Source organism: Megalopta genalis, chromosome 15, assembly GCF_051020955.1.
Source record: "Megalopta genalis isolate 19385.01 chromosome 15, iyMegGena1_principal, whole genome shotgun sequence".
In the NCBI taxonomy this organism is placed as follows: Eukaryota; Metazoa; Arthropoda; class Insecta; order Hymenoptera; family Halictidae; genus Megalopta; species Megalopta genalis.
Genome location: NC_135027.1, coordinates 6503175 through 6530900, shown reverse-complemented (window position 1 = coordinate 6530900; position 27726 = coordinate 6503175). Strand labels below are relative to the sequence as shown.

The 27726-nt window shown below is 42.0% G+C and overlaps 1 protein-coding gene and 2 long non-coding RNA genes across 9 annotated transcripts in view; 1 reads left to right on the top strand and 2 right to left on the bottom strand.

Moving 5' to 3' along the window:
* The first annotated feature begins 34 nt into the window (after window positions 1-34).
* The window catches only part of LOC117219579 (uncharacterized), a 32339-nt gene continuing 4647 nt past the window's right edge, over window positions 35-27726 (top strand). Inside the window, exons 1-7 of one of the 7 annotated variants that reach the window (XM_076526425.1) lie at window positions 35-951; window positions 1936-2082; window positions 12884-13050; window positions 16384-16601; window positions 17922-17996; window positions 19600-19831; window positions 24993-25219. In XM_076526425.1, coding sequence (XP_076382540.1) covers window positions 1955-2082; window positions 12884-13050; window positions 16384-16601; window positions 17922-17996; window positions 19600-19831; window positions 24993-25078 — 906 coding nt within the window. In that variant the 5' untranslated portion in view covers window positions 35-951; window positions 1936-1954 and the 3' untranslated portion in view covers window positions 25079-25219. Of the gene's footprint in view, window positions 952-1935; window positions 2083-2355; window positions 2658-4019; window positions 5249-10739; window positions 10916-12883; window positions 13051-16383; window positions 16602-17921; window positions 17997-19599; window positions 19832-22571; window positions 22882-24992; window positions 25220-27726 lie in introns of those variants that run through there. The other 6 variants (XM_076526426.1, XM_033468811.2, XM_076526427.1 and 3 more) reach the window with 6 other exon arrangements.
* Window positions 1201-1976, bottom strand: LOC143260566 (uncharacterized). Its single transcript, XR_013034839.1, has 2 exons — window positions 1698-1976; window positions 1201-1467 (listed from the first exon to the last, which is right to left on the bottom strand). It is a non-coding gene; the product is annotated as an uncharacterized LOC143260566 (long non-coding RNA).
* On the bottom strand, window positions 23138-27309 carry LOC143260563 (uncharacterized). Its single transcript, XR_013034836.1, has 2 exons — window positions 26676-27309; window positions 23138-26593 (listed from the first exon to the last, which is right to left on the bottom strand). It is a non-coding gene; the product is annotated as an uncharacterized LOC143260563 (long non-coding RNA).

Sequence of the window (27726 nt, the reverse complement as noted above, 5' to 3'; positions counted from 1 at the left end):
AGTATTTGTTGTCAAATTTTTGCTTACTTCAACGTGGGTCTATTTCGTCAGGAGGGTGAGAAATTTTTGCAGAGATCATCCGGCGGGAATGCACCGTTTCGAAGGGAATACATAAACCGTTGAGGTTTTTGCAGAATTTTGCGATTTTATGAATTATTCGAAAGGCAAAATCGGTTGCAAAAAGACGATCAGAAAAGAGAACAAAAGAGAATTAGTTGAAGCAAGGAAAAAGTTGACAGAAATGTTCACCTTCCCCACAGAAAAATAACGCGTACAATACGCGCGACGATTTTATGATGGTCGCCTCGCGAGCAAGAAAATGGCGGACGTGCCGCAGCGGCGATCGATCGTGTCGATCATTTTAGTCACGATCTCTATGCAGTCTCGGGCGGAATTTCACGAGAATCCTGCAGATATTAATTTCCCGCCGACAAAAAAAGGCCGTGTAAAAATATGACCGTAGAACGGATTTCCGATTTTGATCCGTTCCGCGCGTTCCTCGGCCGGTCGAAGCGGATGAATAGAAACAAAAGGGATTGTCCTTCCCTGTCTCTCCGATTGTAACTATTTTTTTTTTCACCCGCCTCTTCTGTTTTTCTCTATTCTTCCTGCTTTCCTTTTTCTTCTTTTTTTCCAGTTTCACGTCGCGGAACCGTTGTTTCAGCCAACAAAACGAGCTGGAGCTTCGAGCGTGGGTCGAAGCACTCCGTGAACCTTCATTTCCGAATCGACATTCAACTGGAATGGTAATCTCGTTGGAGTGTCGGCTCGATCGACGGATAAAGGATATTCCGTCGCTGGACGCTGTCGATATTTTTTAAGAACCACTGGATGCTAATAAAACGTTGGTTCGCATGGAGGATCAATTTTGTAGCCGCTCCCGCAGCGCTGCGTTTCCGGCATTCGGCGTCGTTTTCACTCGAACACGGTGTCTCAGGATCTTTGTCGAAAGTAAGGAAGATGGAAAATCGAACAGAATGTTTCACAATGCTGTTTCACAATCACCTCCGTTCTATTTTTCGTAGAGACGTACTTAAGCGTCCCGTGTTATTTAATTGCGACGTTAAATAAGCGGACTGCAAATTTTCACAAATTCATATAAACATTGATTGTCTGGTACATAGAATGAGGATTCGTAAACTTTTGGGAAAATATAGGTCAAGATGGGAGCACCATTGTACTTCGTTCCACTTGTTAAACTCGGAGGAAGAAATGAATTTCTATTTGAATGTTATCTCTTACAATTGTTTCAGAAATCTTACGTAAACAGATAAGAGTTAGATGTTGTGACTGTTCATAAAGATCTGCATTATATTCATAAGTAGACTGCGGATTTTTGTTCATAACAAAGATTGTATTAATTCCACGACACGAACTTTCCTTCGTCAATAATTTTAATAAATCGTTCCTTTTCAATTGATTTCTTTTAATTTCGCCGTCGAACGAGTCTTTCTGCTTCTCAATTTCCTGGAAACAGTAAAAATTCGAGCCGTTGAAAACGGGAACGGTGTAACTCGGAAAAGTTAATTTGCGAATAATAAAGAATGAATTAAAAATTCTGTAAAATTCAATGACATTCATAATTGTTACTTTTACGTAAGCTACTTTCAAGCTTTAACTTCAAATAATAAAAGAGATCAAATTAAACATTAAACTAAATATAATTTAACAATATTAAGTCAAACTAGCAAACTTACAACACTTTTCCTGTAAACATCTCATTTCTCGTCGATCAAATTGAACAAAATTTGCGCAAAAATCCACAGTCCACTCACGAGACTCGCGGACTCCTCAGTTTTCCAGAATCGGTAAAGAAAGACCGCAGAAACAAACGGTCGTCCGACAGCGTTCGCGGCAAGGAAAACTGGTAGTACAAACAGATGATAACTGTTCAAACAGGGAACACCTTTTCTGCAACAGTATTTCTCGTTTCAGAAGGACACTTGCCGGGGCAATGGCAATCTTCGTGGAAGCTAACTGTGCAGCGGCGTTAGTCATCGTTCCGAATGACGCTCGATCATCGAGAAACGACACCTGGTATCGCCAGAACACGGAACACCGCCGGCGGAGCACGTGCGCCAGGTAATCAGTGTTTAATGTGGGCAAAGATCGAATGATTCTTGCCGTTCGATCGTCAGCCTGCGCTGCTAGGAACGGCAATCAATTGATCGGTATTTGGGCGGTCTGTGTGCGCGAGGCGCGAATGATTCATGCCGCTCGGATCGTAAACGGCGCGCATAACGAGCGGCAGGAATTATCTGCTTGCCGGATTAAGTGCCACTGCTTTTACTGATTATTCCTTATCGCTGCATGTCCGAGGTAGACGACTGTGCGTAATGTGTTTCACAATCAGTCGGTCGTCGGGCACGACGGGAGAAAGACACTTACGGTAGCCGCCGCGGTCAGTGAAATTGTAACACGAGGAAACGCATCGTCCTTCCGGCAGCAGCGTGTCCAGGAAAATAGTGATTCGCTTTGTTGTTCGGTTTTTCGCCGGTGTTCCCGGGAATCCAGAACTTCTCGGAAAGGAATTATTCACAGTGAGCTTATCGCGCAGTGACTAACTCGTAGTCGGAAATTTCTATAGTGCGGTGAAAGAGGAAAGCTTACTCGCGTTTCAGGCACGAGCGGAGAAAAATTGCTGCGATGATTGCCGAGTAAGTCCTCGTGTTAATGTTTATGCAAACGCGTAATCTTTATTCACGAGGAGAAAGCGTAATCAGGAGAATATGCTCTCCGTTGGCGGTCGCGCTAACGAGAGTGCTTTGTTAGTTAGATTTTTCTAATTTCATTCATTGTTATAAATCGTTACGCGATTGTTAACTATATCTAGCCGGAACATTGAAATTGAAAATGTTGACGAAGTTGTATCATTGAGTAAAAGCTAATTAATTTTTATCGGTGCACAAGTTTTCTTATATTCTAGCAATTTGCATAATGGCATAAATTTACAAAAATGTACAGCTTTCGTTTCAGTGGTTGTCGTTCATTGTTATAAATCGATGATTACTCATACCACTAACTCGAATCGTTTCGTTTTAAGCCGAAACACTTTTCTCGTGACAAGTGCACGGTACTTATGCTCCCGCGATCGTTGATAAAAACGCACATTTCAGCCTGAGTTACCGTCCGCGCTGTAATGTTCACAAAAAATGTCCGACACGTAAAATCTCCAATTTCGATTTTCGAAAAGATCAGATTGCCAGAGCACGCGTAAAATATCCGCTCGTTTGCATACGCTACGACAGAGAGACGGGAGAACGTGTCGTCCACTTTTCAAATCCCACGGGGATAAGAAATCGGTCGCGTCTCCGAGTGTGAAAAAAGGTCCGAGATTAAAGTAATGCGTTTCTTTTATTCCGCGGGGGAAAAAAATGCAAACGCGGCTCGGCGTTTCAGTAAAAAAGAAAGTGGCACTGTCAGACCCGCTGATAACGGAACGTATTATGGGTTCAAAATGACCCAGCCCCTATCTCTCCGTCGCACGTTCAGCCACGCAACGGTCGAACACCAGGATAAAATGTTTGTATAGGGTGACCCATAGTACGTGTGACCTACTTCGACTGGCTCATCACCAAAACGACTTCCCATAATAATGGAACACTCGATATATCGATTACATCGGTCAACATTCGCCGCGTTCGTCTGAAATCGTAGAAACACGAACCGAAAGCAATTTTTCGAGTTCGATTCGGAAAACTTTTGCTGTAGATCCAAGAATAGTTAAAGGATATACTTGTTTCACAGAAATCGCGGTTCCTTCGACTTCTGTGTACGATAAATTCTCCCTAATTGATGCTCAGATCGAGCACAAAAATGGACAATTTGGGAAGATAAGATACGATTATTCGAGCTTTACGGCTCATTTTTATAATTGTCGACAACCGGTAACTATGAAAACGAGCCGCGAAGCTCGAACAATCGTATCTCCTTTTCCCAAATTGTCCACTTTCGCGTACAAACTGAGCGTCAATTAGGGAGAATTTACTGTAACCTCGACTCGCTATATTCTTGCGGTAATAAAAGACGCTTAAAATCTGATTGACTAGTTTTGTCGAGCATCTTCCAAGCTATAGACACAAGCTAACACACTGCGGATAAACGCGTTTCAACCCTTTGAAATATAAGTGTCCGATTCTATCTCAACCCACTTTTCCGCCTTCGCGACATTTACCGGACAGAGTTGACGCGAGCTTGCTTGACGTGGCCTGAAAGGATTTGTTGGACGATAGGATCATCCAACGATAGTTGCACACCGATGTTTTTCATTTACAAACTGAAATTCGTACAACACATCAATTTCAAATTTCTATTTCACGTAGAAGTTATGTTGACGATATTGCTGATCGATATGCTTCTTCTTCCACGCTAACCACAAGCCATTCGCCACTAGCTAAAACAAATGTTCCTCCCACTAGCTTTAATTAGTTTACCAAACGTCCTCCCATTCTACGTTCTACAGAACGATCTGCGAAACGTCTACAAAGAAGTCCGCTCGAACAAATTCCGCACGAGCAATAACGTCTGCACTGCATCACTTCTCCGCTAGGTTCCCCTGGTTGAGAGCACGCGTCTCCATCCATCTAAACACCTGCCTTTGAACCCGCCTGTAGCAGCAGGTCTCGCGTGACCTGTCGATGACACCGTCACGCGGCTAACAAAGGAGAAAAACAGGGGATCGTCGGCAAATCAAGGAAGCAAGCAGGCAAGCAACCAACCAACCAACCAACCATCCATCCATCCATCCATCCATCCGAGGGAGCGGCGTCGTCGTAGAACAAAGACAAAACGTGACACAATAGCAACCCCAAGAGAAAGAGAAAGAAAAAGGAGAGGCGGAGAGGAACAGAGATAAATAGAGAGAGAGACAGAGCGAAAGAGAGAGAGAGAGAGAGTGTGTGTGTGTGTGAGGCACAGAGAGAGAGAGAGAGAGAGAGAGAGAGAGAGAGAGAGAGAGAGAGGTTGGTGGGAAATCATCTTCGAGAGCGATAGCAAGGCGAGGAGGGTGTCGAGCGGATTGCGCGTGTCCGCGGCACGACTCGTGGCTCTGGCTAGTGCTGGTGGTTGCAGCCAACCGCGTGGAAGGTGGGCCGGCTAGCCAACCCCATGTCGCGGGGGTTGCGAGCCTCCGAGTGCGTCGTAGCCACCTCAGGGAACACGGGAGACCCAGTGCTCGTTCACCTCGTCGCGGAGGTCCGTGGACCACGGGCTGGGAAAATGTGCGGTCGCCAGGTGCGTCCACCTCGACGTAAGTAGCTTCGACGTGTGGACCCTATTCCATGTGAGTGTGTTGTCGATGTGTTCGGGAGGGTGACGTGGTCCGTAAGCGCCCTCGGTCGTCCCTGGTCTCGTGGGCGGAGGACGACGATCGATCCGAGCCGGCAGAGCTGCACCGCGCGGAGAGATACTCTCATGGAAAAACACCGGAACAACGGTTCTGGCAGCGCGCGTCGGTAACCTAACCCTCGACCTCCCGTTTTCGGCGGTCGTAACGCCGGTCGGACGATCGTGGGTCGGTCGATGCCCGAGGGAAACGCCTTGCGGACGATGGGTTGCGGCTGTGTCTTCTAGCTACCTCTGACAAGCTACTTCTACATTCGCTAGCCCTGTCTGCTAAATTACGTGTACGCGAGCCAGTTACTCTACTAAGCTAGGTCTACGTATTCTAGTCGAGTCTAGCTCTGCTAGCTGCATCTGCTGACTAAGTTACGTCTGCGTGAGCTAGCTACCGCTGCTAAGCGACGTCTAGGTTTGCTGGCTACGTCTGCTAAGTTACGTCTACGCGAGCTAGCATACGTCTACGCGAGCTAGCATACGTCTACTTAGCTGCGTCTGCTTCGCTGCGTCTACTGAGCTACGTCTACGCGAGTTAGCATACGTCTACTTAGCTGCATCTGCTTTGCTGCGTCTGCTAAGCTACGTCTACGCGGGCTAGCATACGTCTACTTAGTTGCGTCTGCTTCGCTGCGTCTGTTAAGCTACGTCTACGCGAGCTAGCATACGTCTACTTAGCTGCGTCTGCTTCGCTGCGTCTGCTAAGCTACGTCTACGCGAGCTAGCATACGTCTACTTAGCTGCGTCTGCTAAGCTACGTCTACGCGAGCTAGCATACGTCTGCTAAGCTATGCTCATGTCTGCTGGCTACGTCTGTTTAGCTACGTCTATGTCTGCTACCCGCGTCTGTTAAGTTACGTCTATGCCCGCCAGCTACATCTACATCTGCTAGCCACATCTACATCTGATAGCTACGTCAATATCTGCTGGCTGTGTCTGTCTCTGCTACCTGCGTCTACATCTACCTTTTTACCGTTACCGGTATTCCGTTCCCAACTGTATCGCGTTGCCTAGGCGATCACCAATCTCGACGATGATAGGATTTCGCACAGCTTGTCTTGTTACACGAATCGGTTGTAAGTAACGATAATGAGATTCGATAACAGCCGCAGTCTTTAACCGTGGCAAGTTGGATGTGTCGACGATTGAAATGCCTTATCTACTAATTTGCTACATTCGAGGATATTTTAAGATACCTGGAACGTCGCGTGCCTTTTATCTTTTGAGCAAAATTTGAATATCTCGTATGCACGCTTCATAGAGTTTCAAACGTAATTCCGTTTATTCGTTTTCACTTGTTTCAAAATGATTTTATCAATTTGAAGCTTCATTTTTTTCGGTGATCGGAAATGTTAATTAGGACAATTTCAGCGAGGAAGGCGGTGTAACTCTGGATTAAAATAGACTGAAGTCATCGGAGGGTTGAGAGATGTAGACGCAGATCTATCGTACTTTATCAGAGGCATCGAGTCGCTTTTCTATGAGTAATTCTAGAGGAATCCTGATCATGGGATATTGATTACCGTGACACGCGAGTGGTCGATTCTAGCGACACATGTAGAAGACATGGGGAGAGCATTGTTCTGTGGCTGCCGCGCGGCTCGAAAGTGGCCCGTGTGGTATTGTTGCTTGTGATTAGACCGCGGGTCTTCATGGAGATTCCTGTTTTCATGGAATTTAGAATCGACACGTTGACTGTCGAAAATCAACCCCTAGGAATACCCACAAAATCAAAGTGATTTAATCTCCGAAACTGAAACTGGAAAGTTAAAATTGATCTTAGTCGTTGGTATTTTAGCTCTTTTGCATTCTAAATATCCTAGAAAAATTCAATTTCTTTTTAATAGATTGCAATAAAAATAAAATCTGAAAACTAGTGCAAAATTAATGTCACTCTACACGTTATCGGCACGAAGAAAGGTTCCTCCGTCAGATAAAAGATCAGTCATTGCACAATGAAAATGAAGATGCTGTTAGATACATAAACATCCGCAAACTGCTCATAATCTAACAAATGTAGTATCAAACATTCTGTTATAATTAGACTGCGGATTTCATGCACTTATGACAATAGTTATAGTATTAGTATAGTAATTATATTAGTATAGTATAGTTATAGTATTATGACAATAGTTATAACTGAAAAGTAAAATAAAAATCATTTGCACTCATTGCGAGATACAGAAGCCACATAAACAATCTCTTCTTTCTTTAATTATCCTCTTCGAGTGAAAGCAATGTAATAATATTTATTGCTTTGTACATTAGATCCATGCATTTTTCTCCTAAGTGCATAAAATCCGCAGTCCACTATAACATTCTGTCGGCGAATCTCTGACGCGCCTAAACTGCGTGTATCTCCACGAATCATAGTGTCACCAACAGAGTTCGGGTAGCAGATGCAGACGCATTCGAGGAAAATATACGCGAGGGCGGCACGCACAGCTTCGTCGCGTGCCTCCGGATCCTCGATTTAAAGGGGATGTTTGATCGAAGGTCTCGCGAATCTAGGTCGGGTCTCTGATTTCACCGTAACCTGTCGCGTCCTCTTCCTCCTCGCGGCTTATTTTTAGGGGTTGAAGGCGGCCGGCCGGTCGTCGCTCGCGGGGAACGCCTATGGGCGTCTGCAGAGGGTGCTTGGTGAATGGGCGCGGGGGTGGTACGCACGGACGTGTGCTCGCCTTCGGAGGCTCGGGCCGAAAGGGCTGTTTGATCGAACGCAGAAATGTAGGTTGGACTGGCTAGTCCTTTGGCCCTCCTGCACAATGCCTTGGACCATTTCCTTGGTCTGCGTCGTATAGTTTAATATACGAATTATCACCGATCCTAGGAAGCACTGAACCTAAACAGTATTATTAACATTTTAAAATTATATTTTGCTTCATCGAAATAACGAAAACTGCATTGACTCAGATTTGATGGGATCTTTAATCAAATATCTGCTTGAAGAAAGAAACTGAATTATTTTTCATGTAGTTGATTCTTACAAGAGAAAAGCGCCTACTATGGAACACCGCTCAATCGTGACCCCTTCTTGAAACAATAGCACAAACAATACAATAAAAACTAGATCTTTATAAATTCACGCACACGAACTCTGTTACGTAACGATCAACTGTGAAGAAAGATTGTTTATTCGAATATGGGTGTTTCCAAGAACATACTGTTCCGTATTGTGTACTTCCAATGCAAATAGCCGTTCCAAGTTAGGAACATGGTACGAAAACGATGTTCCATGGTACTATTTTGTTCATTACATTTACTATTTTGCTCGAATGAATTTTTATTCATATTAAATGAAATAATTCAAAGTTCATCGCGTTAGCTAGAAACATCAATAATAAATATTCAAGAATGACACTTTTCAAAAAGCGTTCCATAATATGTACTTTTATCTTATCTTAAGCAGTAATAGTTTTAGTGTCGAATCAAAACAGAATGAACGCGGTAGTAATTTAATAGTAATTTCGTCCTCGGCATCGGTGAAGCAGCGTGGAATTGTAATCGTATCAATCCGACACCGACGCACAAGGGTAGCAAACGAGGGATGGAAACTCGCAAAATGATTTTCAAGTTTCAAGCAGCCCGACAGTTTGTCTTTCAACAGACAAACGCTCTAACGAAGACTCGCTTTTTCGAAACAATAAGGTGAGAAGTCGCGGAAGGGTCACTACGAGTTGATTCGTCCACGACGGTTAACAGGTTGAGCCGCGCCTAGCGAGGGTGGTTTCGCGGCAGCCAGTAAATTTTCAGCCGCGCGACAATCGTGATCGCTTTCATTGTGTCAGGCGATGTCTCTGTTTTGTTTACTGTTCCCGCGACAGCGGAGCCGAACGGCTTAAACCATCGGATCGTTTTTCTCCGTCGAACCAGTTACGATAAACCGCGTTCGCGGTTTAATTCTTGAGAAACGGTATTATTATCGTGACAGTATTTTATCGCGACACGCCGTTCGCTACAATGTACGCGCGCCGCACCGTGCATGGCTTGGTTAAGCCGTAGTCAAAGGGTTAAACGCGTTTGATGGTGTTTGGCTGTAAGGTGATGGTATTGGTCGGGGAGGGGGTTGGATGCGCTTGTTAAGTAGCTGAAGTGCTGGGCTCTGCTTGATGATATATTCTGGCTCGGTTTAATCAGGCAGCTCGAACGCGGAGAGGAATGTAGGTCACAGGGGTGATGAGCACCTGGAGAAAGTGCACTATGCATCTTGGAAATTCTCGCGGCAGGGTGAACCTTTCAGCAGCCCCTATCTTCTTTACCTGCGCCGAGCGTTCGTGGAACGATTCAAACAGTCTGCTCTTTGCAATGCTGCGTCCGGATGGTCCCGATTTTATTCCGAGCACTTCAGCAGCTTTTAACTACGATTTAATCGTAGCTTTCGCATTTTTTTTGTACAGAAAAATGCTGCCATGATTTACTAATTACTAGGCCGTGGATCATTGTGCAAAATAAAAATTATCCATGTTCATTGTAAGAAAAAGTCTTTCCTCTTTTAATGATTGTAATCAGTTGAAAATAATGTAACGGTGTCCTTAAATTCTTCTAATTTTTTCGCAGTTTTTCCCTTCGCTTAGTCGTTTCTGTCATAAATGCGTAAAATCCGTCGTCCACTAATTACTGGTCAAATTTATTGCATCGCGATATTCGCAAATAGAATAAAAAACAAAATAGGATAAAAATAATACCAGTGAAACTTGATTACTCTAGGCAGACGTAGCCGAACTATACGATTCTTCTTCCGTATAAAAAGATCTTTAGATAATTCTATCGGAGACCTAACGGAGATAAAAGTCTCGCGACCGGGTGATAAGTTAAAGACGCAGAAGTTGAAAGATAAGGAGCTACAAAGTTGCGCGAGGGAATCTTCATAAGAATACATGAACACTGGTTTCGATGTTGGTACTCCACAAAAGATCATTCTAATAATTTATACAGTTTAAACCAGAAAAGAAAATTCTCAAAGTTGGAAGTCTTGTAAATTCGATTTCTCGAAAATCTAGGATAGCGGAGAAGAAAAATTGTAGGGGATGAAATCATCGCATCAAATACGAAGTTCGCTAATTATCACGGTGTAATTTCGTAATAAAAACTGCGAAAGTAGCCGTTTGATCGGGTAGCAAGCTTCGAGTTTCCGCGCAGATCAAAGTTTAGGGGTGCTTTAACTGCGAGACTGTCCAAGTCGCGCTTAGGTGTGCGTCTTCCGGGGATGTGCTCTCGCCGGTGCTTTCGGAACACTTGGCGGTGGTCTCACCGCTCTCTCTCTCTCTCTCTCTCTCTCTCTCTTTCTCTCTCTCTCTTTCGATTATTTTTCCACCGTTCTTTCTTAGTTTGCGAGCTTCACGCACGCTCTATCGCTGCGGCCCGCTCCAGCCCGCTTCGGCCCGCGCGGTCTCGAAGCGGGGCCACTTTTGCAGCTGCGCAAAGTCCCGCGAGGAGCCGGAGAGCACACCCTTTCCGCTGCAGCTGCAGTTGGCAATGCGATCGCCGTGGGTAGTCACCGCTCCGATGGACTTCCGGTTCCGCGACGAACCAACGCCGGCCACGACAGTCATTCATCGCTCGAATTCGACGACGAAACGCGGTAAAACTCGCCGCGAACAGGATCCGGCCACGACAGAGTCACGTCCTGGAGCGGATCGATGCCGGCTGTGAATTTGTTTCGCGAGCGGGACACGTCGTCGTATCCTTCCGCGTACCGGCGACTACGGCTATAGATGTTGCTCGTCATCTCCGAACAATGACCATTCGGCATCTCTCGATGCCGAAGAGTGACTGGCCGGTTTTGCCCAATCAATCGGTCGACGTCTTTTCCAGTCAATTGTTTCGTCCGGTTTTCTTATCTTTTTTTTGGGGGGGGGGGTGGTTACGTTGTCGTTCAGATCGCAGCATTGTTAAAAGCAGCGATTTAAAGGATGTCGAGAAATTGGCATCGGCGTTCGTACAGCGCGAGCACTTTGCTTTCTTGACACGCCAAGTGCCGAATATCAACTCGAAAAATTCACACAATATCGAGGACATTCGATTAACGCTAAATTTGCGGAAGCCGTCAATAATTTTTCAATTTACGATTATTCATACAGCAAAGATACATTTATAAGTTATTTATTCAATTTATATGTTACTTACGGCAAATGTTACAATAACACTTGTTAAAAATCGGAACAAATGTCTTATTGTAACCTTTATGAACTAATATAAAACAGCTGTTTTTTGTGCTCCGTAAATCTAGTGTTAATGAAACGGAAACCAGACAGTGAAAATTTTCCATAGAAATTATTAGTTCAGCTATTTTGCATTCTACGAATCCTAGTAACATTCGATTTGTTCAATATATTACAATATAAAAATGAATTTCAAAAACCTAATTAAAAATTAATGGCATCCATGCGTGACTCGCGCGGCACTGAACGTATTAATTCGCAAAACTGGTCTGTTTGTTTACGTTACGAGTAGGATGTTAATTCGTTGATCAGGTTTGTTGAGTAAAATCAACGTCGGCCGTAAATCAGTGCGGTCGTAAACGATGGTTGGAACGAAAAAATTGCTGTTCGTGTTTCGCAGAGTACAAAAATTGTGTTTTCCTCATTTCCACCGTGTTGGTTAATTTGTTTATTTTTCAGGCTGGCTCGATAAAATTGTCATCGGTGGGGATCCGATACGATAATAAACGATGTTGAAACGAAGAAATTACTGTCTGTTTTCATAGAACACGAGGACTGTTTATATTCTCTGATTTATAGATAGATAGATCGTTAGGGTGGGGTGAATTCGTTGTTCAGATTTGCTCGCTGAAAACGCTACCAATTAAAAAATCAAATGAACCGTAAAGAAGATAATAAGAGAACGATATTGTTTACATTTGTACAGCATAAATAAACAGTGTATCTTTCCGTTTTCTACAGAGTAGAAATTTTATGTTTTCATTGTCGATGCTACTTACGTATGATACAGAGTATTGTTATTTACAGTACTCTATCAGTTATTTACAATACAGAGTTTTGTTGTTTCAACTACAACGATCTGCCGAAGTGTTTGCTACAGATTGATTATTCTGACATTAAACATTGAACATTGCGGAGCAAACGATAATATTATCATAATATTATCATAATATTACACAGAAATAATACGCCCCTAACTGTGTGTGGACGAAAACGTTCCCACCCCGACGTATATTTTTACTAACGTCAATCTGCGAAAAGCAACTTCCGAATTTGAATTCCTCCGATCTAAAATGTTCCAAATATTGGTGTACTGATAGAAATTTCGAAGCAAAGTTCAAACGATTATCAGGGCGATCGTTACAATCGGAGACCTTGGTGCAAAGACCAGGTAAATAGAGTTTCGAAAAGTTGTCTTCGGGCAGTGTTTGAAAATATGAAGAACATCAACCAGCAGAATGATTGCTCTCGAGAAGAGCCCCTTGTGATGTTTTTGCCCCCCAATGTCTCCGATGAGTCGATAACCGCGAGTTGCTTGCGACCGCGAGAAAGATTCGTTTGGTCGTCGAACTGACTGACGGAAACCTCGGTTCTCTTTTTATGTTTAGACGAATGATGATACACGTGTCATCGGAGAACGCTCAGCGATACGATCGTGTGAAGCGTAAGGGCGTAGCGTTTCTCTCGAGCTTTTTTAAATCGAAGAAGCTTACGTTAGGAATGAAGATCAACGAGGAGGAGGAAATGGAACGTGCCCCGAAAGTCGAGACAGCGGGTAAGTCACCGAAAACAGACAATCTCCTACGCATTTTTCACGACAGTGATCGCTTTGGCGCCAATTCACCGGCGACCAGGATACGCAGACATTCAAATTTCAACAAAACCCTCGCGCTCCGCCAAAGAGCAGAAATTGCAATTTTAGAGAAATGCACGAAGCTGAAACATTGTAAAATAAAATATTAAGATATCCGTTGAAACGCTAAAAAGCCAGATACACGTTTCTAGATTGCGGTTTAAAATGGACCGAACAATTTCTTAGGAAGCAAATCGTTTAAAAGCTCCGCCTCCGAGTATAGGGAGTTCGAAATTAATTTCTTAACACGTTGCCCCTCTCCGCGACTCTCGTCCTTCGCTCGGTTTACCTCAATCCTTTTAAAAGCATTTTTTTTAATTCACAGACCTGCGCAGACCCGCGGCCACGAGCGAGAAAAAGTTTCGCGCAACTCGCGCGGACCGGTGCAATAATGTTTATGCGCGCTCGCGTTCGGGAGGGAGCAGGTTGGAAGGACCCCTGAGAGAGAAGGAGAAAGTAGGAAAAGAAACTTTTTTGTTTTTACTCGCGGAAAGCCGGTTAGCAGTGTTAAACAATCCCTGGCGGAGCGACGCGCGCAGAAATAAATCAAATGTGGGGTGGCTTATTTTTAATATCGTGGAAATAAAAAATCAAACGACTAATTAAAGCGCCGTAACTTGCGCGTGTATAATTAGCGCAAGCGCGATATATTTAGCCGCGAAGCCGATTGTCAATTCTTTCAATTGCTCTATGCGATTATTTATTATTTTTATATTATTTTAATATTATTCTTCCGTTGTTTTCACAGCCTACGGCTACATTCAATTTTACGATCGTTTTGTTTTTAATTGAGTATGGAGCAATTAATTTCTCGCAGCGAAGTTTCAAAAAACATTATTTCAGAAAATCCCGGATTTTCATCCGTTCATCCGTTGCCATCTAGATTTCTGTACTTTATCGTGCAATATCATTTCAATTGCCGCGCGCCGGCTTCGTTAGCGATGAATTTTCACCTCGAAATAATGCTCACCGTGAACCCCCATCATGGCAAACGATGTTTCTTATTATTGCTGGAAATTTTAAACGGTGCGCCGCGCGCCGTTCTTCGCGATCTCGTCGAAATTGCCATTACAGTTTGCACACGAGCGTACCAGAGCCTCGCTGAAACGTGAAAAATGGCCGAGTCGCCGGTGGATCCTCCAATTAGGATAATTAGTTCGAATAATAAATAACGAGCAACGCTATACATATATGTACATGTAGCGATACACCGCGAAAACTGGGTCAACCGATAGAATATCCCCGCATGATTCCAGTTTAAACAAATAATTCTGTCGGCGTTTTACTATTCGCGAGCCGAAACATTTTCCTGATTTTTCTACCTGTACGCCAATAATCCCTTCGTCAGACAGATCACAAATTTTCTGCCTCAACTGCGGCAAAGAGGAGTTAAATAGAAATTGATTTCTATTCTTGATACTTGTAATAGGTTGAAAATAGTGCAACGTTATTTTTATATTCATCTCACGTGTTTCACCTGCTCGCTCTTCCACCAGTTTACTCGTCGTTCGTAAACATTCGTTTTACATTTCCCTGTGCCAATAATTACATCATTTTCATACGCTTCTTTCACACGTTGCCTTTTTTATTTCCAATTTCCTGAAACGCTCCTTTGAATTTCGCACTAATATTTTTACAATTCTGACAATTCGGAAATTTTCCGTCCGTTCTTACACATTTAAATTATATATAATTTAAATATATGTAATTTAAATTTAAATATTAATATATATATGTATATATATTAATTATTATATATCAATCATATATGATAAATATGATATTTGATAGGACAATATAACAGATTATACACTTGTAGTATTATTATTAGACCGCGGATTTTATGCATTTATCGCAAAATTACGATTTAAAAGCGTCAATGTATTTTTGTTAATCTACTAAGATGATTAAGAAAAGAATAAAGTTTTGCAATTGATGCAGACAATTTTTATTTTGCAAAAACATCCGCGGTATAATTATTACCGCACTTGAACATAATTCTTGTTACAATGAGAAATGTCAAATTATCCAATCGATTTTAATTATCGTGCCTTATTGAAATGAAAACAAGATTCGTAGAAATGATGATTTTCACAATTTTCATAACAACTCTTGTAACATCGTACAAGTAACATGCTACAGTAAATTCTGAAACATGGTACAGTAAATTCTTTCTTAATGGAAACAAAAGTGGACAATTTGGGAATTTTGAGAATTTTGTTTCGACAGTGGTTGACAATTGGTAAATACAAAAGCGAGCCGCGAGGCCCGAATGATCGTACCTCCTCTTCCCGAATCGTCCATTTTTATAAACAATCCGAGCGTCAATTAGGAAGAATTTACTGTACATACCTGTCAGCATGAAAATATTCGAGTCTCGCGAGAACCAAAACACAATTCCAACAGCAACACATTCATTTCTTGTTCTTATTTACCCAACATATCTTCGCAATTATCGCACTTACATACACAGTGTGTCCGCGAAATATGTGAACAAACTTCGATCGCGTATCCTGCACCCCCTAAGGACGAGGAAAGGTGATATAGACATAAGTCCGGAAACTCTTCGTTTTCGAGATAAATTTTTGTTCGCGATAGAAGATTTTAAAGAATCGCAACTTACTCAAATAAATTGCTGAAAACGACATCCCTGTGCCATGATACGTCGCATCCACGATTCATGGGCTGCCGAACACGTTCAAAAAGTCCTGGTGTATTTCGAATTTTGTCACATACCGTGACGATTCAACTTTTCATCGCGGCGACATCGTCGATGGTATTATTTGCCATCGATTACCCCGCTATAATTCGCTATTATCTCGAAAACGAAGAGTCTCCGGGCCTACGCTCGCATGACCATCTCTCATCCTTAGGGGATGCAAAACGCGACAGCGAAGTTTGCTCGCCTGTATCGGCTATTTAATTTAACCCTGTGCACAGGCAACGTTATCATCAACGAACGTCAACACCGAGGATAATTCGTGACAACGCAAACATCGAGTTGTCCGGTCGATTTGAATTTTCGAGGCTCCCTGCCCGCGAAACCGAGACGGTGTCGCAGAAATGACGCGTTCTAGGACAGATCGAACGATTCTGTGTAAAGCTTGGAACGTAGAAGCATCCTGCAGGTTTCAATCGCCGCGGTGGCGTTATCGCGCGACGCTGTTATGCGGCAAACACGGAAGGCCGGTGTGCCGGCGAGTAGGAGCTTTCGGCGCCGATTCCGCTGACCGTTGCCGATGATATCTGTTCCAGCGATCATCACGAACGCCTGCCGGCGCAGCGGCAGCGAGAATGACAATCAGGTATCGAGAATTCCGTCGACCTTGAGCGTGGCAGCCGTCGATGTCGTCATCGCCTGTCAGCCGTCCCCGTCGCACTCCGTTTTAACCTTGACGCCTGGCAGAACACGGAACATCGATCAGGACATGGAGGCACTTAGGCTGAGTCGACAGGATAATCCTTTTCTACAGGTTCGAATCGATACCCACCCTGCGGACCACCTCCTCTTCCGCCTCCTCCCTCTCGCTTCTCCGCCGTTACCACCCGCGCCTATTTTCCTTCGCGTTGCCGAACTGTCAAGGGACCCGGCAGAGAAGCTCGGCGAATTTCTCATGTAATTTATTCGCATACGGGGAAAATCGCGTTCCCTAACCGGGAAACGGAGTTTCGGAGGCCGTCGTTCCAGGGAGCTCGTCGCGTGGTCCTAATTTCTCCTTCGTGTTTAATTGATAGCACGCTCCCGCGTGTTTATTAGCGCCCGGGGATGTTCCTTCCGGATATTTTCGGGTTTATGGGAATTACTTGCGGGACGGTCGAGCCGCTGGAATTATACGAGTCGAGGCTTGCTATTTATTACTAGGTATTTCTAGATTATGGATCCTCCGCATTTATAGCTCTGCCGGAGGCTCCGGGGGAAGTGGAGACTTCAATGAAGTGTACTTTTGTCTATATTTAGACTATTCCTAGTCTGGTCAGAACAACACGAATAAGAATTCGAAACACTCTTCTTTTTTCTGGATTACAGTGCACGGTAAAGTCTCCCTAATCGACGCTCAGATTTTGCAGAAAAATGGACGACAATTTGGGAAGTGGAGATACGATTATTCGAGCCTTGGCGGTTGGCTTTTACAGTTGCCGATTGTCAACAGTTATACAAACGAGCTGCAAGGCTCGAACAATCGTATCTCCTCTTCCCTAATTGTCCATTTTTCTGCACAATTTGGGCGTCAATTTGGGAGACATTACTGTACTTTTCCTTCGGAAACGGACCACGATTTTATCGCGTTTCGAAAAATTGGTTTACCGACTTGTTACCGCGAGATCGTTTCGTAAACATTAAGCAATAATAGTATTACACGATATTTTTTTATACAAAATTATTTGTACATAGAATCATTTTATAAGTATAGAAAAATAGAGCATGGAAAACGCGAAATGAAAGTACATGCACACACAATGAACGTGTAAAATTTATTATCATTCATTTCGAGACATGACATTCATATATGCGTGACTTTTACAAATAAACGAGTTAATAACTGTTGTAAATCGTCGTACTCAAGTTGGCTGAAAATGGGTACAAATTTCAGACGTTCTCGAGAAGAAATTTTAGGAACATTTCTCAGCGAAGCCCCTCATCCGAGCAAAAATTATGTTCCCGAAGCATAACAGAGTAAAATAATTACGATATATTGTAATTTAATGAACGTGCTACATCTTTCTCAGTAATTATCGTTCGATTCCCGTCGCTTCGAAGCGAAACTAATCGCAGAATAAATCGTCGTTTCCAGGTGTTGGCGAGTCGCGAGAGCCTCGTGGAGTCCATAGAGGAGTCCGAATCCGACGACGCCATTCTGATGTCTCAGGTGAGTGGTACTTTATTTCCATTGATGCCTGCAGGGGCGTGAAAGGGGGATCGATTTGGATCTACGATGCATTATTAATGGCGGCACGAACTTGCGAACGGCCCGTGACGAAAGCTACCTTAGCCGGTCCTCCAAGGGCACCGCGATTATTCTTCGTTCGGCCATATTTCGAGAATAGATCGCGTTCTTCCGGAATATTTATAGCCATCCCAGGCTACCTTCTCCTAATGTCACGGTTCAGTTGCACTAAATTATTCGCGTCGGACCAATTTAAGGAGTCCACGAAACAACGGCGTTAATCATTCACGCGGGAAAATCGATTCTCATATTTTTCAACCGCTGCATAATTTACGGACAAATCTGGGTAAATCCGACAACAATGCGCATCGTTGCTGCGAATGTATGACACATGTACAGTTTCGTGAAGCCACTCTTGCCGTCGACGTGCCGGGTCGAAACCCCCGAGACAGTTTACTGCAAGGACATTTCAGGGTCTCTTATCTGGCTGCGTATACCCTAAAGTTCGGGGTCTAAACTAGTTGTGGTAGTTTCCAAACATTTTCCAACTTGCAACCCCTGTTCCCAAGGCTGCCTTTGTTTTACCGCCATGTTCGACGGAACTGCTCAGTAATTTAGAAAATTCAGCTTGTAACGTGTCGGCATAAATCCGGATCCGTGCTTGCTGGGACGTGTGCGTGGACGACTTTTGGAACGGAGTAACTTTTTTGGAAATTGGGCCAAAAGCGTTGAATTTTTCGCGAGATGTTAGGAGCACTGGTGAAATCGAACAATGTGTGAAAAAAAACTTTCTCTCCAAAAAGAATAATTGGAGCTTCGTCGCAAAGAGAAACAATAAAAATATAATCGATTTCGTTCGGTGCTCGGATAAAAGGCTGAAGAACGTAATTTTAAACATTATTTTTGTCGTTTCACAACCTTCGTAAACATTTGTTTACGCATCGCCTAACAAACTAGCTCTTTCATCGTTCGAAAAGAAAAAAGTATAAAATCGTTCGATTCGATTTTCGAAAAATTGCTTCGTTTCGAAAGCTGTCGACAACGTATGAGCCGTTTATTTTGAAAGTGGCATAAGTCACTTTGTTTTTAAGTTATAAGATATATTTAATATATAAATAGTTAATAAATATTTAATATATTTAATATATTTATAAGATATATTTAAGGATTTGCGTTTTAACACGTTTAAAAATATGGATGCTAACTTTCGAGAAGATTTACTTGTATTTGTTATCTCAGAATAACATATATAATAATATAATATATATATATATATATAACATAACATATATAATAATATAATATATATAACATAATATATATATTATATTATTATATATATATAACATATATAATAATAATAATAATTTCGTATAAACAATAAAAACTCACCACTTTTCATTACGGTAAAGTGACTTATACCACTCTCAAAATAAACGGCTCATATGTTTGTCCACGATTGTATATCGTATTTTACGATAAATTCGATTTTAAAAACCAGCACATCGTGGAAAACGCGATTCACGTTGGGAGACCGAGGCTGCGCCTTTCAATTAATTTGTCGACCGGTTCCCGGTGTGTTCAGGAATTGGGTGATACCGATCCGCTGACGCTCGCACAAGTGCACGAGCACCTGGTCCGCAGCCCACCTCCGGCTACGTGGCCTCACACGACGACCTTCCACTTCCCGCATCAGAATCCGACGACGAACGGAAGGGCCGATGGGCTTGGACACTGCAAAAGTCCTCTGAAGACGCCGCCGTATCGGAGCAACGAGCACGAGATCTCTCGAAGCGAACCAACCACGGATATCAGAGGTGCGAGTCGAAACGACTAGAACACAAATTGCCTTTAGTTCATTTCTCTTGGTCGACGCTTTCGCCGCGCTCTGTCGAACGGCTTGTAGATCCATGGTAGATAGGCAACGTTTCGCGTGCTTTCGTTATCATGCGGTTTCCCAGCGTTTCCCAAACGGAACAGGAGCTTTTAAAACGCTTTCCCCAGTCCAACGCTAGGAACAACACCGAACGGCAATTCTCATTTCTTGAAACGAACTGCTTTTGCGCTGTTGGAAGATAATGAATTTTTCGGAATTTATTCTGGAACATCTGTTGGATTAATTTTTCTTTTTGCAAATTGAAGAGATATTTTGTTAATATTTCGTGAATAACTGAAAAAGATTTATTGCTTAAAAATATTTCGAACTACGTTGTTACGGTGGCTTACGTCGTTTTTAACACTTATAATAATAATAATAATAATAATAATAATAATAACAATAATCTTTAACACTTAATAACTGCCGCGTTATTAATGATTTACTCAGATTTGATTTCCTAATTTTATTAGGATCTGCGAAACGCAAGAGTGTTGACAAAGTAATTTTAATTTTATTCAATAAGAAATTCTTATTTTATTCAATTTTTTAGATTACTTGCGCGGCAGTCAAAGTGTTAAGGAAGAGGCCGATATAAGTTTTCGAATGTCAATGAATTTTTGGCGATCTATTTAATCAAACTCTTTGAATTTTTGTGGATATTTTACTATGTCATTAAAGCAACTGAACGAATTTGTTTTAAGTTAAAATAACTAGAAAATACGTTGTTTTAATGATTTATGTCCAGCCTTTCCTTAATGAATTTTTGGGAATTCATTCTTCACATTCAACTAACTTCTCCGAAATTTTACGGATATTTTGCTATCACCTAAGTAACTGAACAAATTTTTCTGATTAAAAAGAGCTATGAATAACATTCCTGCATTGGCTGATGTCCATTATTAAAAAAGTAGTTTCACGCCGTGCAATGTAGCACCTGTATTTATCGCTATATTTTCAGTATTTTAATCGAATAATTGTGTTAGATCTTTTTTTCACTTCTTATATGTAGACTTGTGTTAGTAGTTTTCGAACATACAGGGTGTCCCAAAATTATGTTTCTTCCAAAAAATGAGGGGTTCCTGAGATCATTTGAAGCAACTTTTTCCTTAGCGAAAATGCAATCCGCAGCTTTGTTTACGAGTTATTAACGAAAAACGCTGACCAATGAGAGACGAGCTCGCCCAGCGCTAGGCGGCCGAGCCAATGAGCAGAACTGAGGTTCGTCCACTCGTCGGTTCGGCCGTCTCGCGCCAGCCTCTCATTGGTCAGTGTATTTCGTTAATAACTCGTAAACGAAGCCGCGGATTGCATTTTCGCTAAGGAAAAAGTTGCTTGAAATAACCTCGGGAACCCCTTATTTCTCGGGAGAACCATAATCTTGGGATACCCTGTATATTCTACAAAGGCTTGTATTGTCCTTCTGGGATCGTAGTTTTGGGAAACGCTGCGTTATGCTATTAGGCGAGCTCTCTTAGTGCCTGTTCCTTGGGCTCTGACGTGCTAAATCAAAATTAGTTTGATAACAATCGATTGTTTCACTCCGTCCGATGATGTATAATCGCGCTGCAGCGTTCAGAGGTCTCGTCTCGCAGAATTGTCGCAGAATTGTCGCAAATTAACTCTGTCACGATCAGCAGGTCAGCACTGTGCTTTGGCGCAGTGCTGAGGAACAGGAAACACACGTATATCAGTACAGTCTATTACAATTGTGAAATATATAGTCGTTCTTTTCTCGCTCTAATTGCGGATCGTTTTGAACGTTGGACCAATAATCCAATTGGATTATTGCGGACATTGTTTCGATAACATGCGTGAACAATGCAAAAGTACTATTAGACGTACTCGGTAAGCGACTATTTATTTCCTGTTTCTGGCCACGTAATTCTAATGTTTACGATTGTACGATTATTTAAATACGTGACTATTTTCTTTTTTTATATTTACTCATTGTACATTTAACGAATTTACATAATTAATCTGCAGTTTATAGAATTAGACGGTGATATTTTGATAGCTTTCCGAAGTTTCGTTTCGATCGAAGTAACAGCACGATTAGGTCGATGAAGACTGTAGCATGATCACCACGAATGCAAAACGAAGATTCTCATTCTTAATCGCATTTATAAACGAATATCACGATATATTTGTACTAATAGTTGTAGGCCATAGGCGAATAGAATTTACTCAATCTGAAATGAATTTTTCATTCAAGTGATGGTTTCCAACGGTTGTTTTTGGAGACGTGTATGAGGGTACATAATAAGGTTTAACTATTTCGACACATTATAGTGTTAATGAAATGTTAACAATTATTTAATAAAATTGTTCATTAACATATTGTTTCTCATCCAGCGTAGAAAAGAACTCTTTCTTTCCACTGTTTCTCGGCAGTTCCTTTGTTGCAGACTAAAACTGCACAGTTCTCGAGACTTGACCTCCGGAATCGTCTCGATCGTTGCTTCTTCTTCAATTTCCAACAATTCTTCAATTTCATTTTCGGTTCTCCATTTTCTTCCTTTAATTCTACCCTAATTTACGTCTCGTTTCCATTGTGCACACGTCACGTATACCATATCGCATGTCGGAATTAATAAGTTAATTGATAAGTTAATCGGTGTTTACTATCCGACGATACATTTGTTGACGAATCGAAAAACTGGAACGAAATGTTTCTACAGAGAGTTTACGGTCAAATCGGCTTTGAGAATCCACGTAATCGCGCGTTCGCGCGCTCACAGCAAGTAGAAACGGTAAGTAATGGTCAGACGGCCAACTTCGATCTCGCTACTGTCTGAAATTCGTTGAAAAAGAAACTGTTCTTTATTTATGAATTATCGTCCCGCGTGTTATATTTAATTCGTCGTACTCTAATTAGTGCATTTCTCGCTGTTTCGTATATTAGTTTTATAAACGATGAAATCAATTTGTAGCTGTAATCTTTTGCGATAATTATTATCATCGAAAAATGAACAATGCCGCAGATATCGAGCTACGTGAATTTTTAATTACTGCAGAAACATGCGAGCGTTTAATTATTAGATAAGTGCCTGTAGTTTGAACTCGAGAAAAAGCTGTATTTATTAGAAACTCAACTTTAAAAAATCGTAACAAACTCAATAATCGAAATACCCATGAAATCTGCCATATTGTGGAATCTACAACATTTTCTCCAAATTTTATCAAAATCTAACATCTAAACATACAGATTTACTATTCCGAAAATACTGTTACACAACGTCTCTAATTCGTTGAAAAAGAAACTTCTTTATTTATAAATTATCGTCTCGCGTGTTATATTTAATTCGTCGTACAAATTAGTGCATTTCTCGCTATTTCGTATTAGTTTTATAAATTATCAATTAAAAATTATCAATTTTTAACTGCGATCTTATGCGAGAATTATTATCACCGGAAAATGAACAATTCCGCAGATATCGAGCTACGTGAATTTTCAATTGTTGCAGACACATGCGAGCGTTTAATTATTAGAGAAATGCCAGTAGTTTGAACTCGAGAAAGCTGTCTTTATTAGAAACTGAACTTTAAGAAATCGTAAAAAACTCAATAATCGAGATTCCGACATTCGATAATCGAGATACCACGTTATAGAATCTGCAACGTTTCCTCCAAATTTTACCGAAATCGAACATCTTAACATAAAGATCTATTGTTCCAAAAAATGCTGATACAAAACGTCTTTAAAAAATTCTTACATTTTAGACACTCAACCCTTTGCACTCGAGTGACGACTCTGAGGCACCGCTCAAAATTGTTACATCACGTTCTAAAATCATTTTTACATCATCGAAGTTTAGATTTCAAACATTATTAAAACTGTGCAGCTGTTACATAAATCACAAGACTCGGTTTCGCGTGCATAAAATGCACTTTGTCGTATGAAAATGGAAATACTACGAGTCAGAAAAAAATGATTTTAGACTTACAGTTAAAACGACTTCGAGCGCAACGGGTTAAAATTTCGGAGAAAGCCGAATCGAAAGATTCTGGCCGCCTTGATGAAGTCTATCGAAATTCGAAGCATCCCAGCATCGATGGCCGTTCTTCAGGCCGCGTAACGAGTCGCGGAACATTTCGCGTATGCAGGGCCGCGGGGACAACGCGATCGCCGACTCGAATTGCATACAAATAATCGCGTGCATTGTTCGGAGGACCGTGGATCCGCGTGTAGCGAACGATCGCGCAAATAGGCTTAATCGTGAGCCCCATTTCCATAGAAATCGGCCGGCCCGGTTGAATAGAGAGCGGCGCGCGCGGCTTTCGAACACTCGACCGCGAAAATCCGCGGGAACCCGGCCGTCGAAAGGGAGCATGGAAATCGACTCGTGACACAGACACACTTCGGGACATTAGCGAATTCATATATTCGTTCGGGACACTTATTGCCGACCTTGATGCCGTGCTTATAGACGCGAACGATCGATTTGCCCCCGTATTTTTAACTCCGCATAAATTAATGGGCCGGCCGCTGACGATGGGCGTGCCTTGACTTTATCCGCCGCTTTTGTAACATTCGATCGACTGGCTAGCCGGTCTACTGTTCGCTGATTAAATCGATAAAATTCCATCGTTTTCGAAATATGATCGTAGCGCGACTCGGCGCGTCGTGCCGGGTCGTTCGTTGATCCTCCGGTGTCCGCCATTTTCACCGCCTCGGATACCTAAATACGTTCGCAATCGTGTTAATCGGGGTTTGGCTCGTCCGAAGATTAATTGAAGTATTTTACGAGCTAATTTATAATAATCTGTTTACTGTATTCTTCAGTTTCATATCGCAATGTTTCAATGGACGTGTCGCAATAAATTCTCCCTAATTGACGCTCAGTTTGGAAACAGAAATGGCGGAGACTTTCCTTTCCCAAAAATTTTGGAAGAGGAGATACGATTATTATGGCTCATTTTTATAGTTAACGATTGTCAACAACTATAAAAACGAGCTAGTCGTTCCTCCTCTTCCTAAATTGTCCATTTTTGCCTCCAAGCTGAGCGCCAATCAGGGAGAATTTACTGTAATTAGTTTCCTCGATGGAGACCGATCTAATTATTTTCTCAGCTAATTAGTGATCTTTGCTTTTTTGTAGTGTTCCATTTGATGCAACGATGCAATCGTGCATTGTTCGGTCATCGTCGTTTCGTTTCGCCTAAGACCGCATATTTTATTTGTTAATACGTGTAGACATTGTTTAATCAAGAGTACAGTGGAACTACAGCTGAAAATATTATTATAATTAAAGTTGTTAACTGTACCGTTAACATTTTTTATTTAAAAATTTTTGAACCATAATTCGTCATCTACTCCAGTAAAGTATATTCGTTGTTTCTCAATAACAACAACATAAACAAATTTCGTTGTTACGACGATTACGCGAAGTTCTTGGAGACTTGAATAAATCATCGCGCCAGTACAAATTACTACTAAATCATTCCTATTTGATTTTAATTGGTCACGCATATGTTCGTGGCAACGAATCATCTAGCCCAGTTAATTGATTAAAAAATACGCCACACAGGATACTTCTTTCCTCTTGTCCGTTTCGAATAAAACCAGGACTAGAAAGAGAAATCGTAGTTTCGCGCAGAATCCGAGACACGTTCTAATCGATTGTTTGAATAAAAAAAAAAGAAAAACGCTCGCGGCTGTGTCCGCGAATTTTCTTTCAATTTGTCTCCGAGGTTGATCACCGGCGCGAGAGATTTAATCGACGTCGGCATGTCGCATTGCGCGACATTTTATATCGTTCTCACGGGGCTCACGTGCACATGAAATATCCTGCTTTCCTTCTTTTTCTTTTTTTTCTCTCATCACGTGGCACGGTAAGTTGTGCCGCCGCGTTTCAACAGCCGGGAAAATTAAGTGGTGTTTCGAGAGCGAAATTAGCTCGTACATACTTGATACGTCGCGGCCGTTGAAATATTCGCTAATGGGGGATTACTCTTGATAAAACACGCCGCTTTCGGCTCCGCGCCTACGGGGAATTGAAATATTCACTTGTCGCTGGGCCTGCTTAACATTTCAGATCTAAAGATCCCCGTTCCGTTCGGCCTCCCCGTGAATCGCGACCGATCGGACAAATCAACGCCGATCCTGGCCTGTTCGTTCACCGAGAAAGTACGCGATGACGTGATCGAACGTGCGACAATTCATCGTGCCCGTGAGAATGATTCGACGCGTCGACGCTTGAAACGAATCGGGAGAATTTATGGAACGTTTATCGCTTAAGTTCGGTCTTTCCAGCGTTCGATTAAAAGCGCCTATCTCGCCGCGAATGTCCTTCGCAACAATGGAACTGCTCCAGTAGACGCAGCCTGTGCGCCTCTGCGAAACGGTGCAACACGCGATACTACTATTTCACGCCGCTAAACGGAGAATCAATAACTATACGTGTATCCCTTATCTTGCGAAACAATTGATTTCTGAAAAAAAAAATGGAGGCACTTTATCGACCACCCAGATAATGATGCCATGTGCACTGGTATTGTGTGTCTACAGGGTGTCTCGACAAAAGCATTGCCTTCTCGCGCACGCACGTTCAGCTTCTTTCTTACAGTTACAACGTTCGACGACAGTTCGTTCGTTTCTCGTTACACCGGTATCACGATTTACGAAATTGATCCAATAATAGTTTAATAATTTTCTTAATAATTTTTTCAACGATGTCCATTGGAAGCCAAGGTCCACAATCTGCCGATAAAGATGATTGAATAAGATAATAATCCATTGTAAAGATAAAGAAACTGCTAAAATAAGAATTCGCGTAACGCACACTCATGCTACAATAAGTAGAAGCGGCTGACGATGATCGGACGGTCAGCTTCACTTCGACGGGCTCCATTTAATTTCTTGTTTCCAATCAAAATGTGTACAGTGGCCCGCAAAAGCGTTCGTACACCTTTGTAAACGCAATAACTATTTTAAGACTGAACTAAATGATTTGAATGTTTTTTTAGATGGGGGGACTAGTCTACTAGACGATGACCGAAATGCTTTTTTCTTTAATTTCGTTATTACTTGAAACGACAAAAAGAAATAAAATTTTTTTTTTTTAAACATCTTTATCTGAGCTTGCAACGAAGATTTAAAAAACGTTTTTCGTAGATCTCGGTAATTTACGTGCATGTTGAAAATTGTATCGAAATCGGTTCACGTTGTTACGAGTTGCAACAAATTAAAGATCTCAAAAATCGCAGTTTTATCACGACTTTGACCCCAGAAACTGTAAGAAATCCGCAGTTTTTCAAATCCTTCAACGCCTGTAGCTCTATTCTGGATTAACCGTTTTCGATCAAATTTTCAACACGCATAGATTACCGAGATCTGCAAAAGGCATTTTTCAAATGAACATTGTAGGCTCAGATAAAAAAGTTAAAACACGAGGGTTTTTCATTTTTTCTTTTCATTTCAAGTAATGGCAAAATTAAGAAAAAGCTTTTCAGCCAACATTTAGTAGACCAGTCCTCCTGTCGTCTAGAAAAAAATCAAATCATTTAGTTCAGTTTTCAAAAAATAATCACGTTTTAAAACACTTCTGCGAGCCACTGTAAAAGAAAATTGTTACTTAAAATTCCAGTTGTACGCGACGAAAAGCGCCCACGCGGCGCCTGCCGCACGAAGGCCAACAGCTTCGGTAATTTCTCGAATTAAAGAATGTCCTTTTATTTACATATTCCTGGAGCATCGTAGAAAGCGACGAACGACAAAAGATCGACTGCTTCGGAGTCCTCCGCTTCAAAAAAATAAGTTTCCCTCGCGGAGTCACGATCGTAGGAGGAAAGAATCCGAGTTGCTCCCATGGGGTTTTGCGAGGAGCCGTGGAT